We start from the raw sequence: 24,923 nt of genomic DNA, 5'->3' as shown, positions 1-24,923 counted from the left end.
TTTGATTGAGTGATTTTAACCTGGCTTGTCTGTCTAAGGAAATAAATGACATTATGTAATCCTGCTGCCTTTTTCACTTGTTTTAAGAAAAAAAAAAAAAAAAAAAAAAATACCACCCCAGGTACATTAAGTCACTTTCAATGTGTTAAAACAAACATTCACTGGAGTCAGGGAATCAACACAAGAGAAAGAATACACATCACCCCTTCTTTAACTCGCTAAAAATAGCTTTATAATAATCATATTAATAGTAATAATATTAGCCATTAGAAAATGTTTTGACAATGTTGACAGTGTTACATTCTGTGTTGGGGTAAACCACGTCACAGTGTGCCATCTCTCTGGGCTTCAGCGCTAGCAGACGTGCTCCTGGACACATCTAGATCCATTAAACATAAAGGATCAATAAATAAATCTGTATGTACAAAAATGAAAAGCACACCACAACAAAACAGAATCATGATTTACACTTCACTGTGCAACACCCTTAACCACTGGCTAGCGCATACTGACACTATATCCCCAGTCATTTTCATTGCCATGGTGTTTTCATGCATCTAGTGGATCCATTGGTGGCATTATAAAACAACAAAGTTCATTTCTTATGGCATCACTATTGCTATATGCTCCAGTCAATCCCTTTCAAAGGAGAAAAAAAAGCATTTAATGTCTGTATGTACAATATGCTATCTTGGCACTGAATCAAACACGTGTATAAAACAACATAAATAAAGAATAAATCTGAGCTTAATGACAGAAAAGCTCAATGTATCAAACCCGTCTGATTAAGAACCATGGTGTTCAGTGTGATAATAATGTGCAGAAACAGGATATAGGAAATAAAAAAAGGAAATAGGGGAGAGGATGAGGGACTACTTTTTTTTTGCTACATTATAGAGTACAGAGAGTGGAGTGTCTGTGTCAGCTTGATGTCCATCTGTTGTTTTTTCCTGCTCTAGCACAACCAGAGTTCAGAGTGGAATAAAAGCATGTGGATAAGCTGTTGTGTTTGGATCGTCCTTTCAGTCCATCTCTTCAGCATTTCCTTTCCTCCTTGGGCGATCTCTCACTCCCCGTAAGAGTATCCATCCCTCGTGCACCCCAGAGAAACAGCTTATTTCTTCCCAGAGCTATTGTCACTTTTCTATTCTTCTGCTCCATCTCCTTAGTAGCAGCGATTATAGACTTGTCTTCATAGATTAGACTATTTTTTGTTATTGTACATAAGACTCGCCCTTGATTACAGAACAGTTTTACCCCATAGCTATAGTTGAAATGACAACACTATTTATAATAATGATAGTGATGGCAATAATTAATCCTTTTAATGACAATAATCATACTAATAATAATCATAGTAATTGTAATAACAATACATGTAATATTGAGGAGAGCAATGTCCATTGGCTAAGGGTATTTATATTACAAGGGTATTTTTTTTTAATTACACAGTAATTGCTCAGTTGTCTCTGACCCACATGGTTACCTGTGTGTGTACTGTAAAACAACGTCGTTGCAACTGCACGTGCATGCATGCCACACACACACACACACACACACAGTTACATCTCATTGCAGAAGGCAGATCAGAGTTAAAAGTTCTACAAACATTTTCAGAAGGCAGACCTGGTAGACATGATGTCACTGGTTCAGTTAAACATCAGGGGGCGGAGCCAAAGATTTTTATTTATTTATTGAATTAATTAATTTATTTATTTATTTTGAGCACATGTTAGCTAATTGGCTCACTTAAATGCCTAAAAGGGAAATCTGGCCCAGTATAAATAAAAATAATCAATGGCAGGGACTTTTTTCATCCATCCACGACCATGACCAAGTAGCTTGTCTAGAACATTATGGGCTTGTTTGACCTTTGAACTGCAAGGTAAACTTAAAGGAGTTCTGAGACAAGATGTTTGATACCATTTTCACCTCTGTACGTCAAGTGGTTCGTTTCCTATGAGTACTGTTTCATCTTAGCTTAGCATAAACACTTAAAATCTATAGGAGTCATTAGCCTAGCTCCTTTCAAAGTGAAAAAATAAACCTTACAGCAACTCTGAAGCTGTCTTATTTACACAGTATATCATGACCATCACCACTGGGTGTACAGAGGTGAAAATAGTATCAAACATCCTGTTTCCCCCCAAACAATGGTGTATTCCTCTAATATCTTAGTTTGACTAGATTCCATGTTTGCAGATAGCAGCAACAGCATTTGGTTTTATAATATTAGCTACTCTACCTCTTGCTTTTCTTGCTGGGCTGCAGCCCGATGTCACTTAGTCAGGAAAAAAAAAATGGTTCTTTGGCTTTGCACATTGAGGTTTAACTCAAACAATAAGACAGTTTCTGCCTCTGGACGAGCTCCACCTTACAGAAATGTTTGTATAGCTCCAACTAGAATCTGCTGCTACAACGTCCCCCCACTTTATTTCGTTGCAGACGTTCAGCATACAGCACACACATCGGCTACAATTGAGCTCTCACCTCGACCACTGCTTGCTTGCGACTCTAGTGCTCTGAAGTCTCAGAAAATGGCTACTAGTGATACTGGGTTCTCCTCAAGTGTTGCCCCCGTTCATTCAGAGAGAATGGACATCACTCCAGCAGGACTGATCTCGTCCAATATTTCCAGGGTCCGTGGTTGTGTGGTGTTAAAGAATCCCCTGAGGACAGAGGCCTGGGTCAGGGTTGGAGACACTGCTGCTAGAAACTGAGGTACTCGTAGTTGACTTGTCCATCTGACTGTCCGCGCGTGGTTTTTGCACTTTTAGAAAGAGGTGAAAGGGTTCATGTAGTGGTCTGTCTTATGTGTTGGTGAGCGCTGGGATGATACTTGTACACTACACCCAGGTGCTATTGTTACTGAATGTTTCTGAGGCCCCTGTAATTATACTGTGCAGGTATAGGAGACATGGACAGGTAAAATACAGAACCCAACATATGGAAATCACACCCAAAAGCATAAGTGTTTATAATGGACCTATTTCAAGGCAAGATGGTTGGCTAACACCTCAACTCATCTATTAATCTTGTGATAGAAAGTCACTAAGAATTTGAGTAGTAGTAGTTCATGCTACTGTGGATAAATATCCGAACGAGGCCTCACTATGGAAAGACCTTGGCATCCCTCCACAGTAAGGTGTGCATGGGTGAGGATTGTGAGGGCGGCGTCAAGAGTCCTTCACAGTGGAGTAACAGTATAAAAGCAGATCTTTGTGCTTTGTTTGATGAAGGTTGTGTCAAACACCACTGAGATGCTGTAAATGCCTCTTCTCCGGATGATGTTCAGGGCAATAGAGGAAAAGAATGAGGGTTAAAAGGCTACTCTGCCCCCTATATGAGCAGGTGGCTGCAAATGAATTGAACATGACGTCTGATTCAAAGCCACTTTTGATGTCCAGGCCAGCCTGTTTTAGTTGGAGATTGTTAAATCAATCCGTCAATTCCATGAAAGACCTAAACAAAACACTGATTACTGTTTCAAAGTTGCCAGTATCATTTTTCCCACAAGGATATAATTTTTGTACAAAGAAATTACTAATCTTGTCAAATGTCATTTCTCAAATCACGAAATACACCCCAAAAAGCAAATGTTTACAGGCTACAAAATTTGCTTTCTTGTCAATTGCTGGTCAGAAACGAGATTCCAATTAAATGAATCCTTTAAAGGAGGTTGTCATAAACCATGCAGTATTTTATCAACAAATTCAGCCAGTGTAAGTGTGTGAGTGAGCTAAAGACAGGATGGCATGTCAATACAATAAAAATTTTTCTTTAACAATATTCTCTGCAGATTTTATACTTTTTTCTATGTACATATCTCTATATCTATATAAATTGTGTTCAAAGAAAACCTCCACACATAGCTGGTTAGGCACATGTAGTTGGTTCTAAAGAGGAGACCGAGAGAAGGAGGAAGAGGGAAAAGGGGAAAGGAGGGGATACAGCAGTATATATATGTATATATATAATTTTTTTTTTAGAACCACAAACAGAGAGGATATATGGTAGGCCTAAGGAGGATCATATTTGGCAAATTACACTCTTGCCAGTTATACCCTGTGAACCTGACCCAGCTCTCACACACTGAAGATAATAATAATCATTTGAAATTCTTTTCACATGTACTGAGTCTGGATATGCCACATAGCTGTAGTATCACACGATGCTATAATCTATCATAATAATACTGTAGTATTTCACATTTGATATATGTATTTTGTACATATACTGTTCTCAATAGTCTCTACTAATCTAGAAATAGAGTAGGTTATATTATAAAATATACATCTCCCAGTAAAATATCCCATTTTTCAACACATTCCATCTCAAATATTAGAAAAGAAAAAAAAAAGGTCATGCTAAAAGATTCTTGTCTTTTGTCTTTTTTTTTTTCTTCAAAATGGTTGAATTTAACTTTTAGTATTCATTGGGCTTCATCACAAACTCATGTCCCCTCTAACAAACAGCCCTTCATATTCGCTAATGCCAGTGAATTCACAATGGCACACTCACACAAAAGCCTGTACGCAACATCCATACAAAAGGCTAAAATTAGAAATAATATATATTTTTGACACAAATCTGCAAACGCAAGAGGGACCCTCTCAACACTTTTAAAATCATGCTACACTTTGTTCAGAGGAAACACCATACAGTATGATCTCAGGAAGTAAAATTGAGACAAGGGCAAGGGAGCATCTAAGTCCTTTCTGGAGCAACAAGCTCATAAAATATCGCTAATTACTGCGAGTGTATCTTGATCTTGGCACGATTCCCGTACGCCACCGGCTTGTCTCACTTCAAGATGGGAAATTTCACGGCTGAGGTTTTCCTCTAGTTCCCAACTCTTTGGAAGGGGTTTGGAAGGAGCTAGATTGAATTTGAGTGTCTTGGCTCCTCTTGACAAGATTTGTGAGAGAGAGAAAGGGAGAGGGACACAGAGTGGCATAACAAAGTACAACCCTTTGTTTTCTTTCGCCTCGGTGAGGGATCATCCCTTCTTTCATCGGTGGTGTGTGAAATTGAGAGGATTGTACTGTGCACCTCTGGAGTGACTGATGGATTCGAGTGGAGCTCTTGTTAGGCAAGTGGATTGTCCCTAAGACTTTGGCAGCTCTCTCCCCATTTACTTTGTGATCCACTGGCTGATCTGCTCCACGATGCCAAAAATACCTTGGAATAGTCCACCAAATCAAGCAACATACTTGAGAAGAGAAGGCAAAATATGTGTGTCCGAGGGAAGAAAGAATAATCTAAGTAAGAAACTGATATCTTTTCATGGCTATTTCATCAGGAAAACTGTTAGTTCCTGACTGGGGTGGAAAGACTCTCTAAAGGCCAATGTTGTTGGTATGTGTCCTTATTTGGCCACATGGAGGTGCTATAGTCTCACAGTGAAATGGGGCCGTCCTCTGTAAAGTCTTGAAAAGCCACCAAAATGTATATACTAAAAATTCCCTGCAACCCCGCCCCTGAACACTGCAACTTCAGAAAGAATATATAAAAAGCAAACAGCTCTGGCTTTGATGCTCTTGTGGCTGTCAAGGCTGTGATGCTACACTGCAAAGCTCCTTCTGGCAGACATGAGCATGTACACTATGTACAAATAGCACTTGCACACTCAAACAGCCTTACTGCAGAATGCTGAGGGTAGCGGATGGATACAGGGGACACGAGGAGTGAGCGCTGAAAGAAAGAAGGAGACAGAGGGAGAGAAAACTATTCCATATCCCTTGACTGACTGCCTGGGTCTTGGTGAAAGGTGCCATCTGTAGTTGGCTGACTATGCTTGGAGAACGTTCTTTGGGGACTGCCAGCCATCTAACTTTAAGGGCACTGTATTCAAACTGATGGTGAGATATTCTCTGAGTTCATCCACGCATACTGATGTTATCAGTGAAGCATATGGATAGATCTTGTGGTGATTCAGAAAACCTACAAATAGAGTACAGAATAGGTTCGGCTGTAGAAAGCATTTAGAGGATGGCAATGGGCATCCATACAGAGAGATGCTGTCCTCTCCTCTCCTCTCCACTTCTCTTACAGAGGTTTTGTGCCGGTTAAGCCCTTTTTTTCAGTGAGGGAGAAGTGCTAGGTGAACACGCACAGGCATGCTACTACTGCGTGACCCTCAACTGACTACTGTATCAAAAAGTGAACTGTTTCATGTTTATTTTTAGCCAAAATTTAAAAAAGAAGAAATTCCCAGACAGACTGAAAAGTCTGCAGTTGAAATATGCCAGCTACCATTTCAGGTCTAGGCATTTCTGTCAGCAAAATGGGTGATTCGTAGTGTCAAGACACAAAATGGCCGTCATTGCTTGTTTTGTCTCATCCAACAGTGAGCAACAGAACTGTGAGTTTGCAATTGTTGTGAGTGAAGTGATGTGGCGATGCTGACGGCGGGGTAGAAGATCCGCAGATCCAAAACAGGGCTTGGAGAACGAGTGAGATAGGTTTACGTGTCAGCTGGGAGTATGTGTGTGTGGGGATTAAACTCTGTGTGATAAGAGGCTGTAACACCTCTGTGTGTGTGTGTGTGTGTCGCATGTTTAGAGTCGAGTCTGGGCTTCGGGGATGTAGATCTCGATGCTGTCGGCACTCTCTGTGGCTGAGTTCTGTCTGAAGGAGGCAGTTCGCTTGGTCTGCAGCAGCCTCCTCCGCGCCTCTGTCCTCTGACGGTCCCCAAGGTCCAGGGACTTCTCCCTGATTGGTAGGGTGCGCCCGCCTGCACGAGGCACCGCCAGGCCTCCCGACCCACCTCCTCCACCTCCACCTCCACCTCCTCCCACCCCATCCCCGACGCTATCGGTCCGCAGAGTGCCGCTCACCCCACCCGCTGGCTTCTTTGGTAAAGGAGGAGGAAGCTTCTTATCCTCCTAGCCACATAATGGCGATGTGAGAATATAAACAGAAAACGCAAAGGGGAGGTACCATGTCGGATGGTATAACAAAATGGTTTCATATGGTTGTGTGATAGAAACCCATGCAGAGTAATGGAGGTATTGGGAGCAAAAGAATAAGTAAGAGGTAAAAACAGCAGATGGTGAAAGGGGAGAGGCCACGTGAGGAAGCACAATATACAGGACAGAGTATGGCAGAATTATTTTTAGAGACGAAAATGGCAAAATGAAAACAAAAAAGCATGCATTGCCATTAGAATGAAAGACAAAAAAAATAAACATGGGAAAGAAGGGGAAAATAAAATAAAGGAGAAGTGCAAGAAAAAGAAGAAAAGAGAAAGTTTGTGTTAGTTCTTAAACTACCAGATGAAACTCTAAAGAACTGCAGTTTGTTCAGTGAGTGTAACACCTGACATACTGTGTGTCACAGATGACAAATTTGGTTCCAGTTTGTGTCACATTTAGACAGAAATGGATGGGTATTTTAATTTTTGGTTGAATAGCTGCATTAAATACAAGCTTCCTCATAATCATGCATTTCTATTTTAGACTCCACAGTCTTCTAGGCAGTTCAGCTCAGTTCCTTTTGCCATTCTGTAGTTTCACAGCCTGCAATGGCTTGGAGGGCAAGACCATCTGCGCTACTCTCCTGCACACCGCCATCTTGGCTCTGGGGGAGTGCTGCAGGGAAACCAGCTCTGTGTGGACCCCTGGGCTTCTCACCTTCTTTTCAGGCGGGAGCCTCCAGCCAGAGTCCTTGATCCTCTGGAGGTCCTGGAACTTGACCCTGACGTCCTCTATGTTGAGCTGGAGCAGGTCCCAAAAGCCTGCCAGGTCCTGAGAACTGGGCTGAGGGTACGCTGACGGGTCCTAGAGAGGAAGAGGGGGACGGGACACGTGTGGCCAAGTGACGGGTGGCCAAGTAATGTAGGAGGAGGAGGAGTAAAGGAAAGGAAAGAAGGAGAGAGAAAATGGGGAAAATACCTGGAGTCGTGATTTTGCAGCAAGGCTAATTCTGCCCTTGGTGACAGTTATATGATGAAGCATAACTCAATCTGATGTTGTGGTTATGTGTGTGAGATCACACGTACTCACCACACTTTGTTGGCAGAGGCGGAAGAACTGCTGGACTTTTTGAGACATGAGCATCTGTGCACTGCCAACTGCATTACGAATCAGCTCAAGAACTAGGGAGGTAAAACAAAGCAGAGACACAGGAAACAGTACAGAAGTACTATGAGGAACTGAAAATCCAATAATTAATTCAACTTGAACTTCAACCTATCCTCTGCTCCTCCAGAACAGGCATGCACAACATACAGCCTGGGGTCCAGATGTAGCCCAGTGACCAGTAAAATCCAGCCTGTGACATGATAATCACTTATTAATTACCAATGTGGTCCTCTATATCTTTAATTACTGTCAAAACAGCACCTTCTTGCACTAAAATAGCAATCTGTTAGCCAAAGACAGCTGATAACAGGTGATGCGCCTAAGATCTAGTTGTATTTTGGTTGGTTCAGTGATGAAACAACTATTACGGGCCAATTATTACGCAGCGCAGGAGTGGACCAAACCACTCAGATGGAGTGAAGGTGGAGTCTATTCTGCTTGAACGCTGACCAGCTGAACAAATACTGGAAGAGGCTGTGGTAAACAGTAATGTTTGTGGAGCTACACCTATGAAACCATCATTTAGGCCAAACATCAATGTCATTTTGCAGCAAGATGCCATTTTACAGCAGGTACCACCTGGTATAAGTGTGATTCACACAAAGTACTTGCCTCTTTCTATTCCTGTCATTGTTTGTCATGCTGCAGCACATTTTTGGGCAACGGGGCGGTTTTTGAGTAGCACATGTTCATTCATTCATCACCCTTGTGTGCATTTCATCGTCATATTCAAATAGCAAATTATGAGAAATAATTTATAACACTGTCAATATAGTAGACGATTTTAATCTATATCAGTGCCAAATGCACATATTTTTGTGTTTGTGCAAAGATAAATAAATAGTTAAAGAAGCAGTTTTAAACATACACTTTGAATCATCTGTCAAACTTCTACTGCCCCCCCATGGCAAATTAGTTGTGCACCCTTGCTCTAGACCCTCCGCCCACACTCACCCTCCTCCGGCAGTTCGTTCTCCTCTGCCTCCCTCTCCATTGTCTGGCACCATCCCTCCATCCTCTCCACCTCTGTCTGCAAGAGGCGTAAGAAGAACTCTCCATCCCTCATACAAGGCGAGGCTCGGCCTGAGTCAGGCAGGCTTCGGGGGCCCTCCAAGGACGGCGTCCCTGCCCATCCTCGCTCAGAAGTGAGGGGCAGCGGGGAGTGGGCACGTGGGGGCAAGTGTGGGTGCTGATGGGGCCGTGGGTCTGCTGGGCAGGGCTCAGTGGAGTAGCCACTCTGGATATAGTCCTGGGATAAAACAAGGGATAAAAGGAAAACTCAGAGGATATATGCCTCAGGACAGATCCACAAATCAGAGTAAATTTAAAAATGCCTTTCTTCTGTCATTTTTTTTTTTGTCCCTCTGTCTACATCAGCATCGCGAAAACAGTCTGACAAGACTATTTTTGTATAGTGGGGATGCAACACCAAAATGGCGTTTTCAAATTTCCCTGGATCATTGTGTATGTGGACTTAGGGGTGTAAGGTCACTAAACCATTAGGAATGGCAGCATCTAGTGTCCAGTGTCTCACAACAAAACCCATTTAAGCAACTACATTTCTGGGCACAATGACAGATTTATTTATTAATTTTTTTTTTTTTTTTTAGTGCCATAAATTAATATATATAGGTGATAAAATTTCACAAACAGCTGAGATTTAATTAGTCTTGAGTGCTCCTGTGTTTTGGTGATCTCTGCCCTCAATTATAAGAGCTGCAGCTTCAGCATCAAATTTGGAATGAGGCTAAGATATTGCAGGTCTCATACCTTGCCACAGCCAAATGACAAGACTCGCCGCAGAAGATTTCTTGCAATGGAAATGACCTTTTTCTAATACAAACCTGGAGGACTAGCTGTGCCTACCTCTCTATAGGCCCACTGTCCCTGTGTGTGGACCGTGCGGTGGTACTCTGTGTACTGGCCAGCAGACTCAGGCTCTGATGAGTGCCTTTGGAAGGAGCAGCCGAACTGAAGACTCTTGTCCTGCGTCGGCACTGAGATGCTAAGTCCTGGGAAGCCCTCGGGGTCCAGGTCGGCCTGCACGCTTGCCGTCACGCTGTTGGAGCGCTTGAAACGAGCCCGCCTGGAACACAGCAGGGATCCACAGCAGGGTCAGACTGACACATCCAGTCAGGTTAGGTAATGGCTAGAAAAAGTATTCAGGTCTTTTATATATGCTTTATGCCTCTGCACCGCGGCCGGAGGCATTATGTTTTCACTGCAAAAAGTCAAAATCTTACCAAGAGTATTTGTCTTTTTTCAAGTAAAAATGTCTTATTTCTAGTCAAAATATCTCATTACACTTAAAATAAGACATGATCAGCTCAGAAATAACTTGTCTTTAGACAATTTTCACTTGTTTCAAGTGAAAATTTACTTGAAACAAGTTAAAATTTGCTAGAAACAAGAAACATATTCTGCCAATGGAACAAGCAAATTTTTACTTGTGACACAAGTGAACAAGTAAAAATTTGCTTGTTTCATGAGCTGATCATGTCTTATTTTAAGTGTAATGAGATATTTTGAGTAGAAATAAGACATTTTGACTTGAAATAAGACAAATAATCTTGGTAAGATTTGACTTTTTGCAGTGTGGTTGCCCGTCCATCTGTCTGTCTCATTTCTGTGAACATATCTCAGCAACGCCTAGACGAAATTTCTTCAAATTTGGCAGATACATCCACTTGGACTCAAGGATGAACTGATTAGATTTTGGTGGTCAGAGGTCAAGGACTCTGTGACCTCACAAAACAAGTTACTGGCCATAACTCAACAGTTGATACACTAATTATGACAAATATTATACTAATATATCCAAAAGCTCAAATGTCAGCTTCATAATGGACAACATTATAATGGTCTGCAAAAACACTTTTCTGGCCATGGTTCTATGCCATAACTCATCATTTTCACTTCACTTCCTCTCCCTGGATGACGACCAGGACAGGGGGGCTCCCGTTCCTCTGGAGGCCCAACACAAACTTGTTGGTTTTACTGATATTAAGCTTCAGGCGATTATTGCTGCACCATGTGACCAATTCCTTCAAACTCTCCATGACAAATATTGCGAAGGCATACATCCACGAGGCGTTAATTCTAGCTTTCATGAGGGACAACCGGTTTACATTGGCATACGTTTATTTGCAAATAGATTCATGCTGCGATTTCCTATTTCCATGCCATTACGGTCACTACTACTGACTTAGTTGTGATATCTCCCACTAAATCCCATGGCATATGACACACTCGTGAGTTCATATGTCATGTTAAATGGAATCAGAGATTAGAGTTTGCTCAACTATTAAAAATGCCCTCCTATCCCCCTCCACATGCACAAACACTCCTCCACTGTCTGATAAGGTGCAAAGTGTGACTCAGATATCCGTTCTCGCTCTCATTTTCACTTCCGATGTCACACTCGCACCCTTGACGCCGAGACTGGAAGGGAGACATTGTTAACAGGTGCACAATCACAAACTGCTGGAGGTGTGTGTGTGTGTGCATGTGTGTGTATGTGTATGTGTGAATCTGACCTGTGGCTGATGCTGGATATAATTAGGAGAAGGGTTGCGTCACGTGTGAAAGTCATGTCGACTGTGAGATTTGCAGTAGTCATGGTTACAGTCACTAATGGTGAGAAACAAGACGTTCTTGGAACTAAGTGCTACTGAATTCAAACTGTGATGTCTGATGAAATGTTAAATAAAAAAAAAAACAAAAAAAAAACAGGAACTAGCTTAGAAATACATTTTAAAGAGCGAGTTCCTATCATTTGAGGAGCTTCGCAGGGGTTAACTGCTTTTTAATATCACTTTAATATCACATGAATTACCTCACACACACACACACACACACACACACACACACACACACACACACACACACACACACACACACACAAACATCCAATAAAATCGCAATTTGGAGGAACAGACCAATGGATGAATGCTTTTTCAAACAGCCACAGCTTGTGTCATTTGTCTGTAAATAAGGCAACTTAAGAGTCATGCAAAACAAAACCAAAAACATCTCAAGCAGTTAAGAGATTAATAGAAGATATATCCAAATATATGTATATAAATATTTTTTTTACCCTAGTTTAATATCCAGTTGTCATTTGGATTACCTTTTATCATCTTCCACTTGGACCCCTATAGAGTGGACCTCCCTAAGAGCCTTGCCCTCTGCGTCTGAGTCCGACAGGGTCTCTGAGCTGTCCACCTGGCATGGACAGAGAGAATCACAGTGAGAGTGCAGAGGTGTGAGCACACACACAAACACACACACAACACCTCTTTAGATAGAGGAAAGCTGCATTAAATTTTGATGGAAAAGCACCTAAGATGCACCAAAACTCGGGTGCTCAGAGATTCACCTGGACATATTTGCAGGCCAAAACACGTTAGAATGCACTACATCTTCAACCAATAAATAGTAACAAACAAAATGGCAATCAGTGTTGCCTTGTGGGAGCATAACATGCAAATCAAATGGATGACAGCAGCTTGGATAATCATATAACAATATATAGGATAATAATACTCATCAAAAATGGATTGTCAGGAGGGTACTTGTGGATGGCGAATGAGCACAATGATGTTATGAAATGATGTGTGTGTCAGTCTGTGTTTTGCAAGGGGAAAGGAAATGCAATTTCAGCGTGTACTGGTGGTGCATTTTAATGCTGGTAAGAATGTAATCTGCCTAAATTATATCCAGATGCAACCTAGATATGAGGTGCATGTTAAAACTGAGTGTGAAGTTAAAATGTTTGAGGTAACATGCACATCCCCTCACGCCTAAAAGCGTGCGGTGGCGCTAATGGCATTTCATGGGTAAAAAGTAACAATTCTGACTGATGAACAGTGCGCAGGTTGATTTTGTGAGTACGCCACAGTACAAACATTTGGCATCAGAACTGATGGATAGTTATTTTAAGGTATGCCAGCCAGAAAGTACAAAAATGAATGAGGGTTTTATAACCTGTCCACCATAAGGATTAAAAATATCTTTTCTGTCTTTGAACAGCAAGTACTAGACATATTTAATCTAATCTAATTTGGATTTGCATTATTCAGAACAAGTGTATCAAATTTGTTTTATACTTGAGAACAAGAAAAATGTGCATCTTGTAATCCTACAGGTTAAATAGCAACTGACATTCTAATTGGTTAATTGCTGTTAAATTGCAATGGCGCTCATTTAAATTTCAGCTGTTAGTAAATCACTTGCTAAGTTGGTTAGGGTTAGGCTTATTTTTTTAGCACAAGCAGCTGGTTTGCACTTGCTTGGTATCTCAGGGGTTTATGTCTTATTAGTAGTGTGTGCATCACTCTGTGCAAGAATTTGAAACAGACATGTCATGGTTCTTTCCCAAATTAGAAGCAGTCGTTTTTTCACACAGCCATACAAAAGTGCTTGCAGTTGTCCCTGTACCTTCACCATTATTACCTCACCTGCACAGCTATGGACGGCCTCCACTTTCTCCCACCACGTGCTTCATCCTGCCCTCCTACTCCTCCAGCTTTACTCAGCACCAAGCTATTCTGGGGCAGGGATACCGACTTCCCCAGGCTACCCCCGGCCCTGCCGTCCCTCTCCCTGGCCGGCCTCGGGGGTCCCTCCAGCAGACTGTCAGCTGAGCTGCTGTGTTTGGCTCTCACTCCAACCCCTGGACCCCCTCCATAGGGCACCAGCTCCCGTGAACCCCTGACCCCGTCCAGGCTCTCTACCGAGTTGCTGTGTTGTCGGGACCGTCCTGGGCCCGTGCCGGTGTAGTAGCCTCCCCTGGAAGAGCGACCCGAGGGCCCATCGGAGCTGCCCAAGTCCATGGAGTTGCTGTGCTGCTTGGAGCGGCCGGTGCCAGGGCCTGATGCTGATGGTCCGGTGCTCTGGAAGTAGGCATCCTGGGTGGACTCTGTGCTGCTTTGGGCCCGCACTGAGAGTGAGGACTTGGACATGCGAGGTGGGAGCGGAGGAGGAGCACCTTTACGATAGGGAAAGACTGGAGATGCAGAAGAGAGGGGAAACAAGAGAGGGAAAAGAGATATAGTGGGCTGTTAGCAGAATGGGCTGCATGTCATCAAAGGGCTGGGAAAATGGATACTTACAATGGGGGCACGCTGGAGAGAGAAGATGGTAGGGGGGAGAGAGATGGAAAAGACAGATTTATCAAAAATGGGGGTGATTGCATACAGAGAGGAGAAACAGCAAATAATGTCAGTGAAAGATGTGATGGGAAAATTTTCTAAAAGCAACTAAAAAAACATTTTCTTTTTTCTAAACATGAGCTTTTGGTGTGAATTTCAGTGAGAGGCAGAAAGCGAAGTGGTGGAAGATACAGAGGAGAAATGACGGGAGTGACAAAAGAATACCTCTTCCCTTGAGCTAACTTCACTCTGCTTCTTAAGAAGATAAAGCAATTTCCTGCGAGAAATATTAAAATGAGAAGCACGCTTTTTTTTTTTTTTTTCTGGTGGATTCGCTCTGTCTCTTTCTCCTCCCTCACTCGTTCAAACATACACAGAGGTCTAGTTTATTTCCACTGAATAAAGGATCAAACCCAAGTGCTTTTCTTTCCAAGCATCTTCATTTCCAGCCGGCTTGTCTCAAAGTGCAATGAGTCTCACCATGAGAGGCTCTCTGCTGTAGTGTGTGTGTGTGTGTAAGTTTGTGTGCTGTGCATGCGCGTCTGTTTATGGTTGATGTATATGACACTTCACAGAGGCTTTAATAAATCTCAGGGGGATTTGCTGGTCTAAGCCAGGAAATATTAGCCCTGTAAGGCATCACTGATGGCACAGGAGCGCCTCCGCAGTCTCCCGCACAAACACACACACATGTGCACGCAGAGAAATACACACATGCAGTACACAAACACACACAAATAACTTAAGATGGAAATGAGGCTTGAGTAAAAGTAAGGATGATAGTGAGGGTAAAACTATTTAAGACAAAGGCACGGGAAATGAAATGGATTCAAACCGAGAAAGGGATGTTGAAAGGAACAGCAAGGAAACAAGGAGCGAGAGAGAGAGAGAGAGAGAGAGAGAGAGAGAGAGAGAGAGAGAGAGAGAGAGAGAGAGAGAGAGAGAGGCAGCTGGAGACATTGAGCTATCATCATAATCATGAGCGTTCCAGTCCCCATTACTGAGCCAGGGAAGCCAGCGATTACACAGGGGAGGGAGATGGAAGAGATGAGATACAGAGACAAGGAGGAGAGAGGAACAGATAGAGATGCTAGAGAACAAGGAAGATGTACAGCAACACACACGAGCCCATGCTGACAGCACGTACACACAAATACAAAGAAGACCTGAGTTGAGAAAGTGAGATGATAGAGATTGAGGGAACAGAAAAAAAAAATAATAAAGGCAGAAAGTAAAAAAAAACAAAAAAAAAAAACTTGCACACATGGCATGCAGGCGAGAAAGTAGTGAAAGTAATAGTTTGCATGTGTGGGTGTATGCACAAACACGATTTTGTCAAGTTAAGCGCAGTGTTTTGGTTCACTGCTGTCTCCTGCTGGCTGTGCCACCGGGTTGCTCCTGTACAACAAGCAGCCCCCCCACCCCTCAAATAAACACACTTACACGAGTAACACACACGCTTCCACTCACCGGCTCCGCCCTTGATGCTTCCCTGGGGGCCCGACATGGAGAAGACAGAGAGGGCGTCGTCGTCCTGGGAGCAGCCGGCCTGGATGGCCCGAACGTAGCTGTGGCTGCGGGTGCGGAAGACCCCCGGCAGATCCAGAGCCTCAACAGCCTGAGACTCCACCTCCCCAAACATGGTTTCACACACCGCCTCGAACTGACGGTTCAGAGAGTCACCCAGCTGAGGGGAGAAGGAGGGAAGGCAGGAGAGGTCTTGAAAATAAATTAAGCACACACAGCTTACCCGTTCATTCATTTTGTCATTAACTAATTCCACTCTGGACTGGTCGCCCGCTGGGCTGAGACTCTCCAGTTTAATTTTGCCTGGTTTTGGAATGTGGCAGGAAACTGGAGGACAACCACTTTGACCACTAGTGGAACGTGCAAGCTCCACCTCTGGGGTTCAGTGTCTTGCTCGAGGGCACTTCAGCAAGGAGAAATCATTTCTGAGAGGGCTGCCTGAACACGGATCCTCTGGTTGAAGAGCTATTGCTCTTAGAGCTGAGCAAAAAATGTTGTAACTTTAAAACCATTCAACCGACAAATACCATTCATATATCAAAACGTGCAGAATTCTGTGTAGATTTATCCTATCATTTTGTTCATTGATACTCCAAATACTTTTTGAATTATTAATGTTTAATAGTATAGATATATTGAAATGCAATTACAGAGACTCTCATTGTAAGCCAACGTGTAGAGTAGAAACCCCCTTCAAATTTCTATATGCTCAGTATGGCATGCTGACCCAACATGCACACTCTCATAATGATGAACACATAAATGCAAAACCGGACAGATCAGTTTATCAGCTGACAGCAATGACACGTATTTTCTTCAAGAAATGCTCATTTTCTAGTTTGCCTCTACCTGTTTGATCATCACACATTGACATTAGATAGATAGATATTTATTGTCATTGTATATAAAAACACAACGAAATTTTGTCTGCAGCACCAAAAATCAGCATAAAAAGGGCATAAGTAAAAGTTAAAAATAATGTACAGATATATTGCACAATGATAAATAAATAAATATTGTTCAGGTGAATTACTAGCACCTGTCTCTATTACAAATCTCTCGTATCAGTAGTGAGCTGTTTGGTCAAAAATCTAGTGATATTTGATTTCGTCGCAAACCCCATGCAATGCCAACAAGCAAACTGTGTTAGCTGTTACCTGTGAGCTGGTCAGAGAGCGGGTGTAGCTGCGAGAGCGGGTGTGGCTTTTGGGTGCGGTTCGGCTGTTGGGGTAGGAGTCTGTACACTGCTTACACGAATACCTGCATGACACAAAGAAAAAAAAAAAAAATCAGCACCACTGAAGTCCATAGCAATTATGACAGCACCAATAATGATTATTAACCAGCAGCTGGCTTCTTAGAGTTGTAGTCACCGCTGTTTGACATTTATGGATTAATTCAAACAGAGTAATAACATCTGAGAAGGAATAAAATCTAAAATGACTGTCAAACGTCTTGGTCAAAAACTCTAATTATGCAGTAATCAAATACAACATTAGGTGGATCTCAACTGTCAGCTAACACTTGTTTGATTGATAACCCATGATTGTAACAGCTGGACGTCATGCTGAGTGCCATAGCACTTCATCAGCGCTCAATTGCGCTATCAGTCTGCTGAAATGTCTTGGAAAAACTGTCAGAACGACTTGACGGCTAAAAGGACACACTTGGACGTGCTCAGGGCTCTGAACTCATGTGAACTTGTCAAGACACCATGATTGTTTTCTGTGGACTTTGTTTGGACCTTATAAGCTGTTTCACACTTGACACACATGCACTTAGTGAGTGATAAACAGACTATCACCCTGATTCATCATGATTTCATCACTTTTCATTTCATTGTTTCTTTGTTTTTGCTTGTTTTATTTGAAATTTATATTCTTTACACTTGACTACAGGTATTTCCATTTTTGTGACATCACAGATCAGGAAGTCAGTCCATTCCTAAGCCAATGATGATGTGAAGGCAACGGTAGATGACCTTTGATCCATGCTGACGGAGCGTCTGAAGGCTTCTCGCTGGGCGATCAGGCTGGTCTTGGGTGAGGCTTTGGGGCTCGCATCTGAGTCAGCACTGTCGTCATCACCCATGGCCTTGATGTAGCTGCCGCTTCTCATGCGGCGGCATGGGATCTCCCCTCCACTGTCCGACACGCCACCGCCGCCGGGGTACCCGCCTCCCCACTCGTCGGAAGGAACCTGGTCGTGTGAATGTCACAAAAACAGTCACACAGTTAAGGTAGAGGCATAAAAAATATGCACATGCACGGCCAAACTCGGTTTTAGTAAGATTCTCCATACATGGGTTAAAGACTCACAGAGTTAAATTATGTTAAAGGTAAGAATGCATTCCTTTAATCCGAGTGTTAGGGGAAAAGAAATTTCTCACAACTCATTTAAGTTAAGATATTGAAGATGCTTTCACTGCACTGTTGGCAGCGTCTTCCCAATATCTGCTATTCAAGTCAAAAGACATCACAAAATGGAAATATTTTTCACTGGTTGATGAAATATATTTCACTGCTGCTTTGTCAGACATACAGAAGTGGCACACGTGCACACAGCCGGTGTTGTAATACACACACACACACACACACACAGGTATCAACAGCTCAGCCGCAAGAACACGGTCATGAAATCATATGCACACACCCACACGTATGTACTCACTCACAAACACACCCACACATACATATGCACACATGCACATGCATGCATACATGAGATGAAGTTAGAGAAAGAAAGAAAGGGACGAAGGGACTTACAGAAAGAGAGAAACTCTGACAGCTGGAGAAACACTGACACAGAGAAGGAAAAGAGCGTAAGCCAGAAGCCGACAGACACGGAGCAAATAAACAGACAGACAGTTAGACAGACAGACAGATGAAAGCAGATCTGAGATGAAAACAAAGACCAACAAAAAAAAAAAAAAAAAAAAAGCAGGCAGACAAGAGAGCTGACACTGGCAGAAATGCAGAGAGACCGACAGACAGACAGGCAGACATATGAGTTGACAAACAAGAAACAGACAGACAGAAAAAAAAACAGAGCGACAGACATAAGTAGGCTGAGAGCAGAGCAGACAGGCAGATAGACAGGAAGACAGATGGGGGGACAAATGACAGTCTGATGAAGCAAAAGCAAAATCAAACACATGCAGAAACAAATAAAGTCAACAAAATAAAGTAAAAAAAAACTAATTAAAAAATGATAAGAAATAAAACAAAAGATTCACTTTGACAGGGCTCCCACCTTGGCCGTATAATGTGAGTGTGTGTGTGTGTGTGTGTGTGTGTGTGTATATATATATATATATATATATATATATGTATGTATATAGATAGATAGATAGATAGATAGATAGATAGATAAATATATATAAGGATAAGCAGTCTGGCTTTCGGACACAAACACATTCTGGTATATTCCTAAATGGTCCGTTTTAAAAATTCCTATGTTTGTCCCATGATGTTATAGAACTGAACAAATTCCCTGTTACATTCCCTGTCCAGAATACCCAGAAAACCTCTCTAAACTGATTAATATTGTGGAAAATTCCAGGAAATATCCCAGACCAGAGGGAGCCCTAGTTGGAAACAGAAAACACAGGGAACCAGGCAGGCTCAGAGAGACACAACCACACAACAGATACTGAAGACATATTTCTTTTTTTTAAATTTGCATCGTAAAATTGAGCATTTAGCGTTTATCTATCTTGTGCTTGGAATCTTATTATTGTGGAGGGCCACTCAGACCTACGTGTAGGTGTAGGTGTGTGTGTGTGTGTGTGTGTGTGTGTGTGTGTGTGTGTGTGTGTACCATCTGGTCTCACTCCTTTACCAATACGATGGAGGCGTCACACCAGCTAACAACCAGAGAGTAAGAACGGCTGCTTTGTGCTGAAAGACCCCTCTGTCCTCCGGTCTCCTCGCAAAGGCTGTGAAGTGTGTAGCCTCACACACACGTGACTGCATGAAAACACTGACACACACACACACACACACACACACACACACACACACACACACACATGCAGACACACCACCACACACACACACACACACACACACACACACACACACACACACACACACACACACACACACACACACACACACACACACATACAAGGCTCCAGGGCAGGGGTCCATCCAGCTGAGTATGTTTTTTAAAGGTCATCACTTAAAAGAAGATGATTCAGCCTAATCTCCTGATTCCCTGGCCTTCCCGCTATCTCTCTCCTTTTCCTTCCTCTCTCTCTCTCTCTCTCTCTCTCTCTTTCTCTCTCTCTCTCTCTCCCCCCCGGCTGCCATCTTCCTCTTTATCTCAATTCCATCCCGGAGCCCTCCTTCACTATCTGTATGTCCTCCTACCTTCCTCTTTTTCCTCTCTATCTTTCCCACTGTCCCTTGCTGGTTTTTCTTCATTTCACACCTGCTCTATATTCTCTCTCTCTCTCTCTCTCTCTTTTTTTTATCATTCCTTATCTATCAGACCCAGACAGAGGGGAAGGGAGAGGGAAGAGCAGCGAGAGGCTTGCTGAGTGGAGAGTAGTGAGTCCTGGTGCTGCACATCATGATTGGGTCGAAAGCCTCGCAGTGTCCCTTTGCCTTTGACTACAGTAAATCCAAAATGTGTGAAGATTCACTCCAACTCTGCCTGTTCAGTCAAATTCTTTTTTTTGCTCGGGGCTCCTGCGGTTATAGTTTCTCACTTGTGTGTGTCATACTTGAGCCGTGACCCTGCATAAACCTCTAAAAACCTGTGACAAAATCCGACTCAGCAGCCTGGAGGTACAATAAGCTTTGTGCTTTGCCTGACTCACAGGGAGCAATTGTGGGAAAAAAAAAAAAATGAAGCGGTATTTGTTTCAGATGCTTTATCAGATTTTATCCTCAGCAAAATCAGTATTACCTTTAACACTGCGGACACACTACATGAGTTTCAGGCAGATTCTTGTAAGCAATTGGCCATCATAACTGATTTTCAGCCACTAAATAATTTGGTGCAAATGAGGGTTCAGGACTTAGATCCATCATGATTACACATATTTTATTTGTATGACTCAAATCTGGATTGGACAACCTTTAACTAAGCACCTTAACTACTACTAACTACTACTACTAGTATTTTTTATATATTACTTGTTTATAGTGTTTATATTGCTTGCTGCTATTTATCATCTGTTTATACTGTAAATTTCTTCCAAAATTTGCACATTGCCTACATCTATGCACATTGTATACATCTATGCACACGGTTTTTTGCACATTGTGTACTTAGATCTCTAGTGTCATATTTTATTCTTTATTTTTTTAATTTATTTAATCTTGTAATCTGTGGATACTGCTGAAAACTGTGAATTTCCTTCGGGCTGAATAAAGTATCTATCTATCTATCTATCTATCTATCTATCTATCTATCTATCTATCCTTTAGTTTCTATTCATGCTAACAACCGTCTTGGGTGACCCGACCACAAGTGTACAGCTCACAAGAGACATACCAGTGTTCAAACGCAGCATTACCATGTGTCCCAAATGTGTCTCCAGTGACCGCTTGTAATCAGATTTTGTGAACACAGAAACTCTATACAGTCTCTATCCTCCCTGTATTCCCTACCCATCCCAGGCTATTGGACCAAATGAGGACACTGCCATCTCACCACAAAATCATTCAATTTTTTTTTTTTTTTATTTCATGCTGACAGTCCGCAGTAGCAAATGCTCCCTCCTCCCACAAATCAACTCTGCCGTCTTCCGATGTTGTCGAAGACACATCTGGACACATTAGCTGTTGACTTGCGATCGGATCATTCTACACCGTGTGAACGGGGCCATAATGTGAGCTGCACAAGGATCCCAAAACCCAAATGGTTGAGATTTTGTGCCTCTGTGAAGGAAAAACAAAAAACTTTGCTGCAAAAAAAAAGTTGTTGAATGTATGACATCCAAACATGTCACATTCACTTAACTCTTGTAGAGCACTGATCACATGAGTCTTTGGCACCAAAGAGGACTTTGACTGGTTGGTGCGAGCTGCAAAACGCTGCAGAATTGTTGAACTTTTTTTGCAATTGTGGTTGCAAGTTTCTTATTCTAAGCAGTAAATGAGTCAAGTTTGAGGTTCAATTTGGAGTTATTGCTTTAATATGGCACTTGCGCCGCTGTGTGTCCTCAGGTTCCCTCTGGTTCTGGTGGTGAGCCATTCCACTAAAACAGCTCTCTATATCTGCAGCTCCAGGAAGCCACGGTGCCTTGCAGCCTTGGATCAATCTAGCTGACTTCAGCACATCTCAGCAGAGCACAAGATTTACTCAAACATACTGTACCCCCCTAAGAAAAGTGAGAGTGACACTAGGAGATGGATTTGTGGGGGGAAAGGGAGCCGGCAAGTTCATTTTTTGTCCCAAAGTGTGAATGTAGTGTATATGGTATGGTAGCCCAAGGCACAGAAGAGAGTAATGTGTGGCTGTCTGTAAAAGGAAAAAAAAAAAACATAGTATGGTGAGCACAATGTCTTTTCTTCTTTCCCTTTCCTACACCGCTTCCCTCTTTTCTCTTGCTCTCTCTCGCTCCTATCAGCAGACCTCAGCTGTGACTAAAGGATGAGTGCTGGAAAAGCACCAGGGACTCCTGTGGCTACCTGCTGTTTCCGTAGAAACACAGCCTGCATGGCAGTTCTACCACAGCACAGCTGGAGGTGTGTGTGTGTGTGTGTGTGTGTCTGTGTGTGTGTGTTTGTCCTGTCATCTGCCTTTGTAGGTACACTGAAACAGCCATTAGGTTTTCACTTTGGATAGTTCATGTATACAAAATGAGAGAGAGAGAGGGCAGAGGGAAGAGGGAGATAAAATGAATGAGTTTGATGGGAAGAAAGAGAGAGAGTGCCGGCAGGGACTGGGAAACACACTGCTGAGAGAGGTGTTTAACAATCTTCGGGTGTCAATCATCATTTCTTCACTCGTAGCGAAATACTGCGGCAGTCCATGGGTTTCTCAGTCAGACATTCAATTTGTATGAGATTTTGTCCCAAAGCCACTTTGCTGTAGAACACTGGTTTCTCTGTCTTACCGTGTGTGTACCCTAATGAGAACACTGTGTGTGGACATGCAGCCTATATAGACACTCACTGTGAAGTACTGCTGCTTTTTTGCTATAGCTCAGGATGGGGTGGCAAGAACATTCACATCCACTCATACACACGCTGAAGTACACACAAGTACACACACACACGCACACAGGGATACACACACCTGCAGGTAGTGGAAGGTCCTCTCCTTCAGCTTGCTCTCCATCGGCACCAAGGCTTTGTCGTAGCCTCCTCCCCTACTGGAGGGGTACACCTCTCTGGCCTGACTAACTGTCATGGCCGACCAGGTACTTCTCTTCAGGGAGTGGCCATGGTGTCCGTGGTGCCCTCCTCCTTCACCCCCGGCCAGAGCCATGGTGGCACAGGCCATGCACTCCCCAGGCCCCGGCCCGCCGCCTCGCTCTTTGGGCTTCTTCATGGTGAGCTCCTGGATGGCGGCGTCCAGGCTCTCATGCCCGCTGGGATACCCTCGCCTGCCACTGCCCACCAAGAAGCTGCTGTCACTGTCCAGGTTGTCGTCCGAACTCCACCAGCCCGCCGTCCTGCTGCGGTGGCGTCTTCCCGACTCGTGGCGTGAGTCTCCACTCTTGCTGCGCTCGCGGGACTTGCTTCTCTTGGTGGAGCGAGACTGGTGGCCCGAGTAGTGGCCCCCGCCATCCTCCCCTCCACTCCGGTGGCCTCCTCCTCTCTCGCCGCGGTACTCCCCACCTCCTCTCGTGCCGTTGTACTCCCGTTTCGATGGTGCCTCCAGAGAGTGGGATTTGGCAAAGAGACGCTGCACCGAGTGGACCAGGTGTCGGATGCGGGAGGGGCTCTCGCTGCGCTGCTCAGCGCTCCCGCTGGCGGTGCGCTGGTACTGCAGTGTGTGGAAGCCATCGGGGTGGAAGGGCACCTGTTTCTCAAACTGGTCCATCAGGTTGGGGGGAATGCGGTGCATCTTACCTCCATGGCCCGAAGACAGGCACTCCTCACAAGAGTCGTATGATTGCAGGGGTGGGTGCTGGCTGGGGTGGGAGCGGGGGAAGGTTCCCCCTCCGGAGTGGCTGTGAGAGTGAGAATGAGAGTGAGAGTGGTGCCTCTCCAAGGCCAGAGATTCCGACGGACCTCCAGGAGGGTAATAGTGGCCATCGTTGTGACCCTGGTAATAGTCTCGTCCCGGGCCAGCATCACAGTCCTCAGGCATGCAGTGGCAGGGCCCTCCTCCGCCACCACCAGAGGAGTGCTGAGACATGCTGCGGCTGACATGGTAGCCCTTCATAGGCGCCGGGGCGTGGTGGGCCGTCCGGGCCGAGAGGGGGCGCTGTGGGCGTGACAGGGCTGCGCCGGACTCACCTGGAGGCACAGAAAGAAAGAAAACACTGGGTAAACACCCATTTCATGGAAAGGAGTGAATTTACCTTATTAACCGATGTCATGACGGGGATTAAACGTGCAAGTGCCATAGACTCCAATATTGAAACTCTGCTATACAAATACAAGAGTAGTATTGAATGAAATCATAACACTATCACAATTTCACTTAAAAGACTTCAAATGTGTTTAACAATTGCAGCTGTCATGACTTAAAAAAAAAAAAATGAAGGTGAATTGCTGCACTGCTGATCGACTCTCATTTATTGTTAAACAATAAAACAAGAGTTAGAAAACATAACTCAGTCATATTTTATTGCAGCTACTGAGATGATTTCCATTTGTGACTGTGATTAATACTACCTTTGAAATGGTATTTTTATAGCAGAGTTTTAATACTGGAGTCTATGAGTCTATGTCTATGTGAGGAGGCGGTTCGCCATTAAAGAAGATGAAGATGGAGAGGAAGGAGGAGGAGGAGGAGAAGCTGGGTGAATACATTGTATTACTAAAAATAACTATTTTTATTCATTAAAATCATGTTCTTGATTTATTTGATCTGGCATTAAGTCTGTGAGTCTCATTTTTCTTTAAAAAAAAAAAAAAAAAAAATGAAGAAACTTGCCAATGGGGGATCATAATTTCACTCATGTATATCAGATTGTCTCAAGAGTTTTCTTGATACTGATGGAAAAGTCTGCCTCATTTCAGTCTCTTGA

At 43.4% G+C, this 24,923-nt stretch overlaps 1 protein-coding gene and 1 long non-coding RNA gene across 3 annotated transcripts; one reads left to right on the top strand and one right to left on the bottom strand.

The window, feature by feature from the left end:
- Positions 1-212: 212 nt before the first annotated feature.
- On the bottom strand, positions 213-24,175 carry dlgap3 (discs, large (Drosophila) homolog-associated protein 3). 2 transcript variants are annotated; one of them, XM_030064220.1, is made up of 11 exons: positions 23,018-24,175; positions 17,745-17,962; positions 16,921-17,023; positions 15,707-15,923; positions 13,544-14,091; positions 12,214-12,308; positions 9,951-10,170; positions 9,039-9,333; positions 8,007-8,098; positions 7,635-7,781; positions 213-379 (listed from the first exon to the last, which is right to left on the bottom strand). In XM_030064220.1, the coding sequence occupies exons 1-11, from the start codon at positions 24,110-24,112 to the stop codon at positions 260-262; spliced, it is 3,150 nt and encodes a 1,049-aa protein (XP_029920080.1). In that variant the 5' UTR covers positions 24,113-24,175; the 3' UTR covers positions 213-259. The 2 variants fall into 2 exon arrangements, with proteins under 2 accessions (XP_029920080.1, XP_029920081.1); XM_030064221.1 differs by lacking the exon at positions 213-379 and adding an exon at positions 2,145-6,887.
- Positions 13,250-15,022, top strand: LOC115368196 (uncharacterized). The gene is made up of 3 exons (XR_003928999.1): positions 13,250-13,322; positions 13,718-13,720; positions 15,012-15,022. It is a non-coding gene; the product is annotated as an uncharacterized LOC115368196 (long non-coding RNA).
- Positions 24,176-24,923: the final 748 nt, after the last annotated feature.

Source organism: Myripristis murdjan, chromosome 11 (assembly GCF_902150065.1).
Source record: "Myripristis murdjan chromosome 11, fMyrMur1.1, whole genome shotgun sequence".
Classification (NCBI taxonomy): domain Eukaryota; kingdom Metazoa; phylum Chordata; class Actinopteri; order Holocentriformes; family Holocentridae; genus Myripristis; species Myripristis murdjan.
The sequence above is the reverse complement of the archived record's forward strand: the minus strand, read 5'-3'. Positions and strand labels throughout refer to the sequence as shown.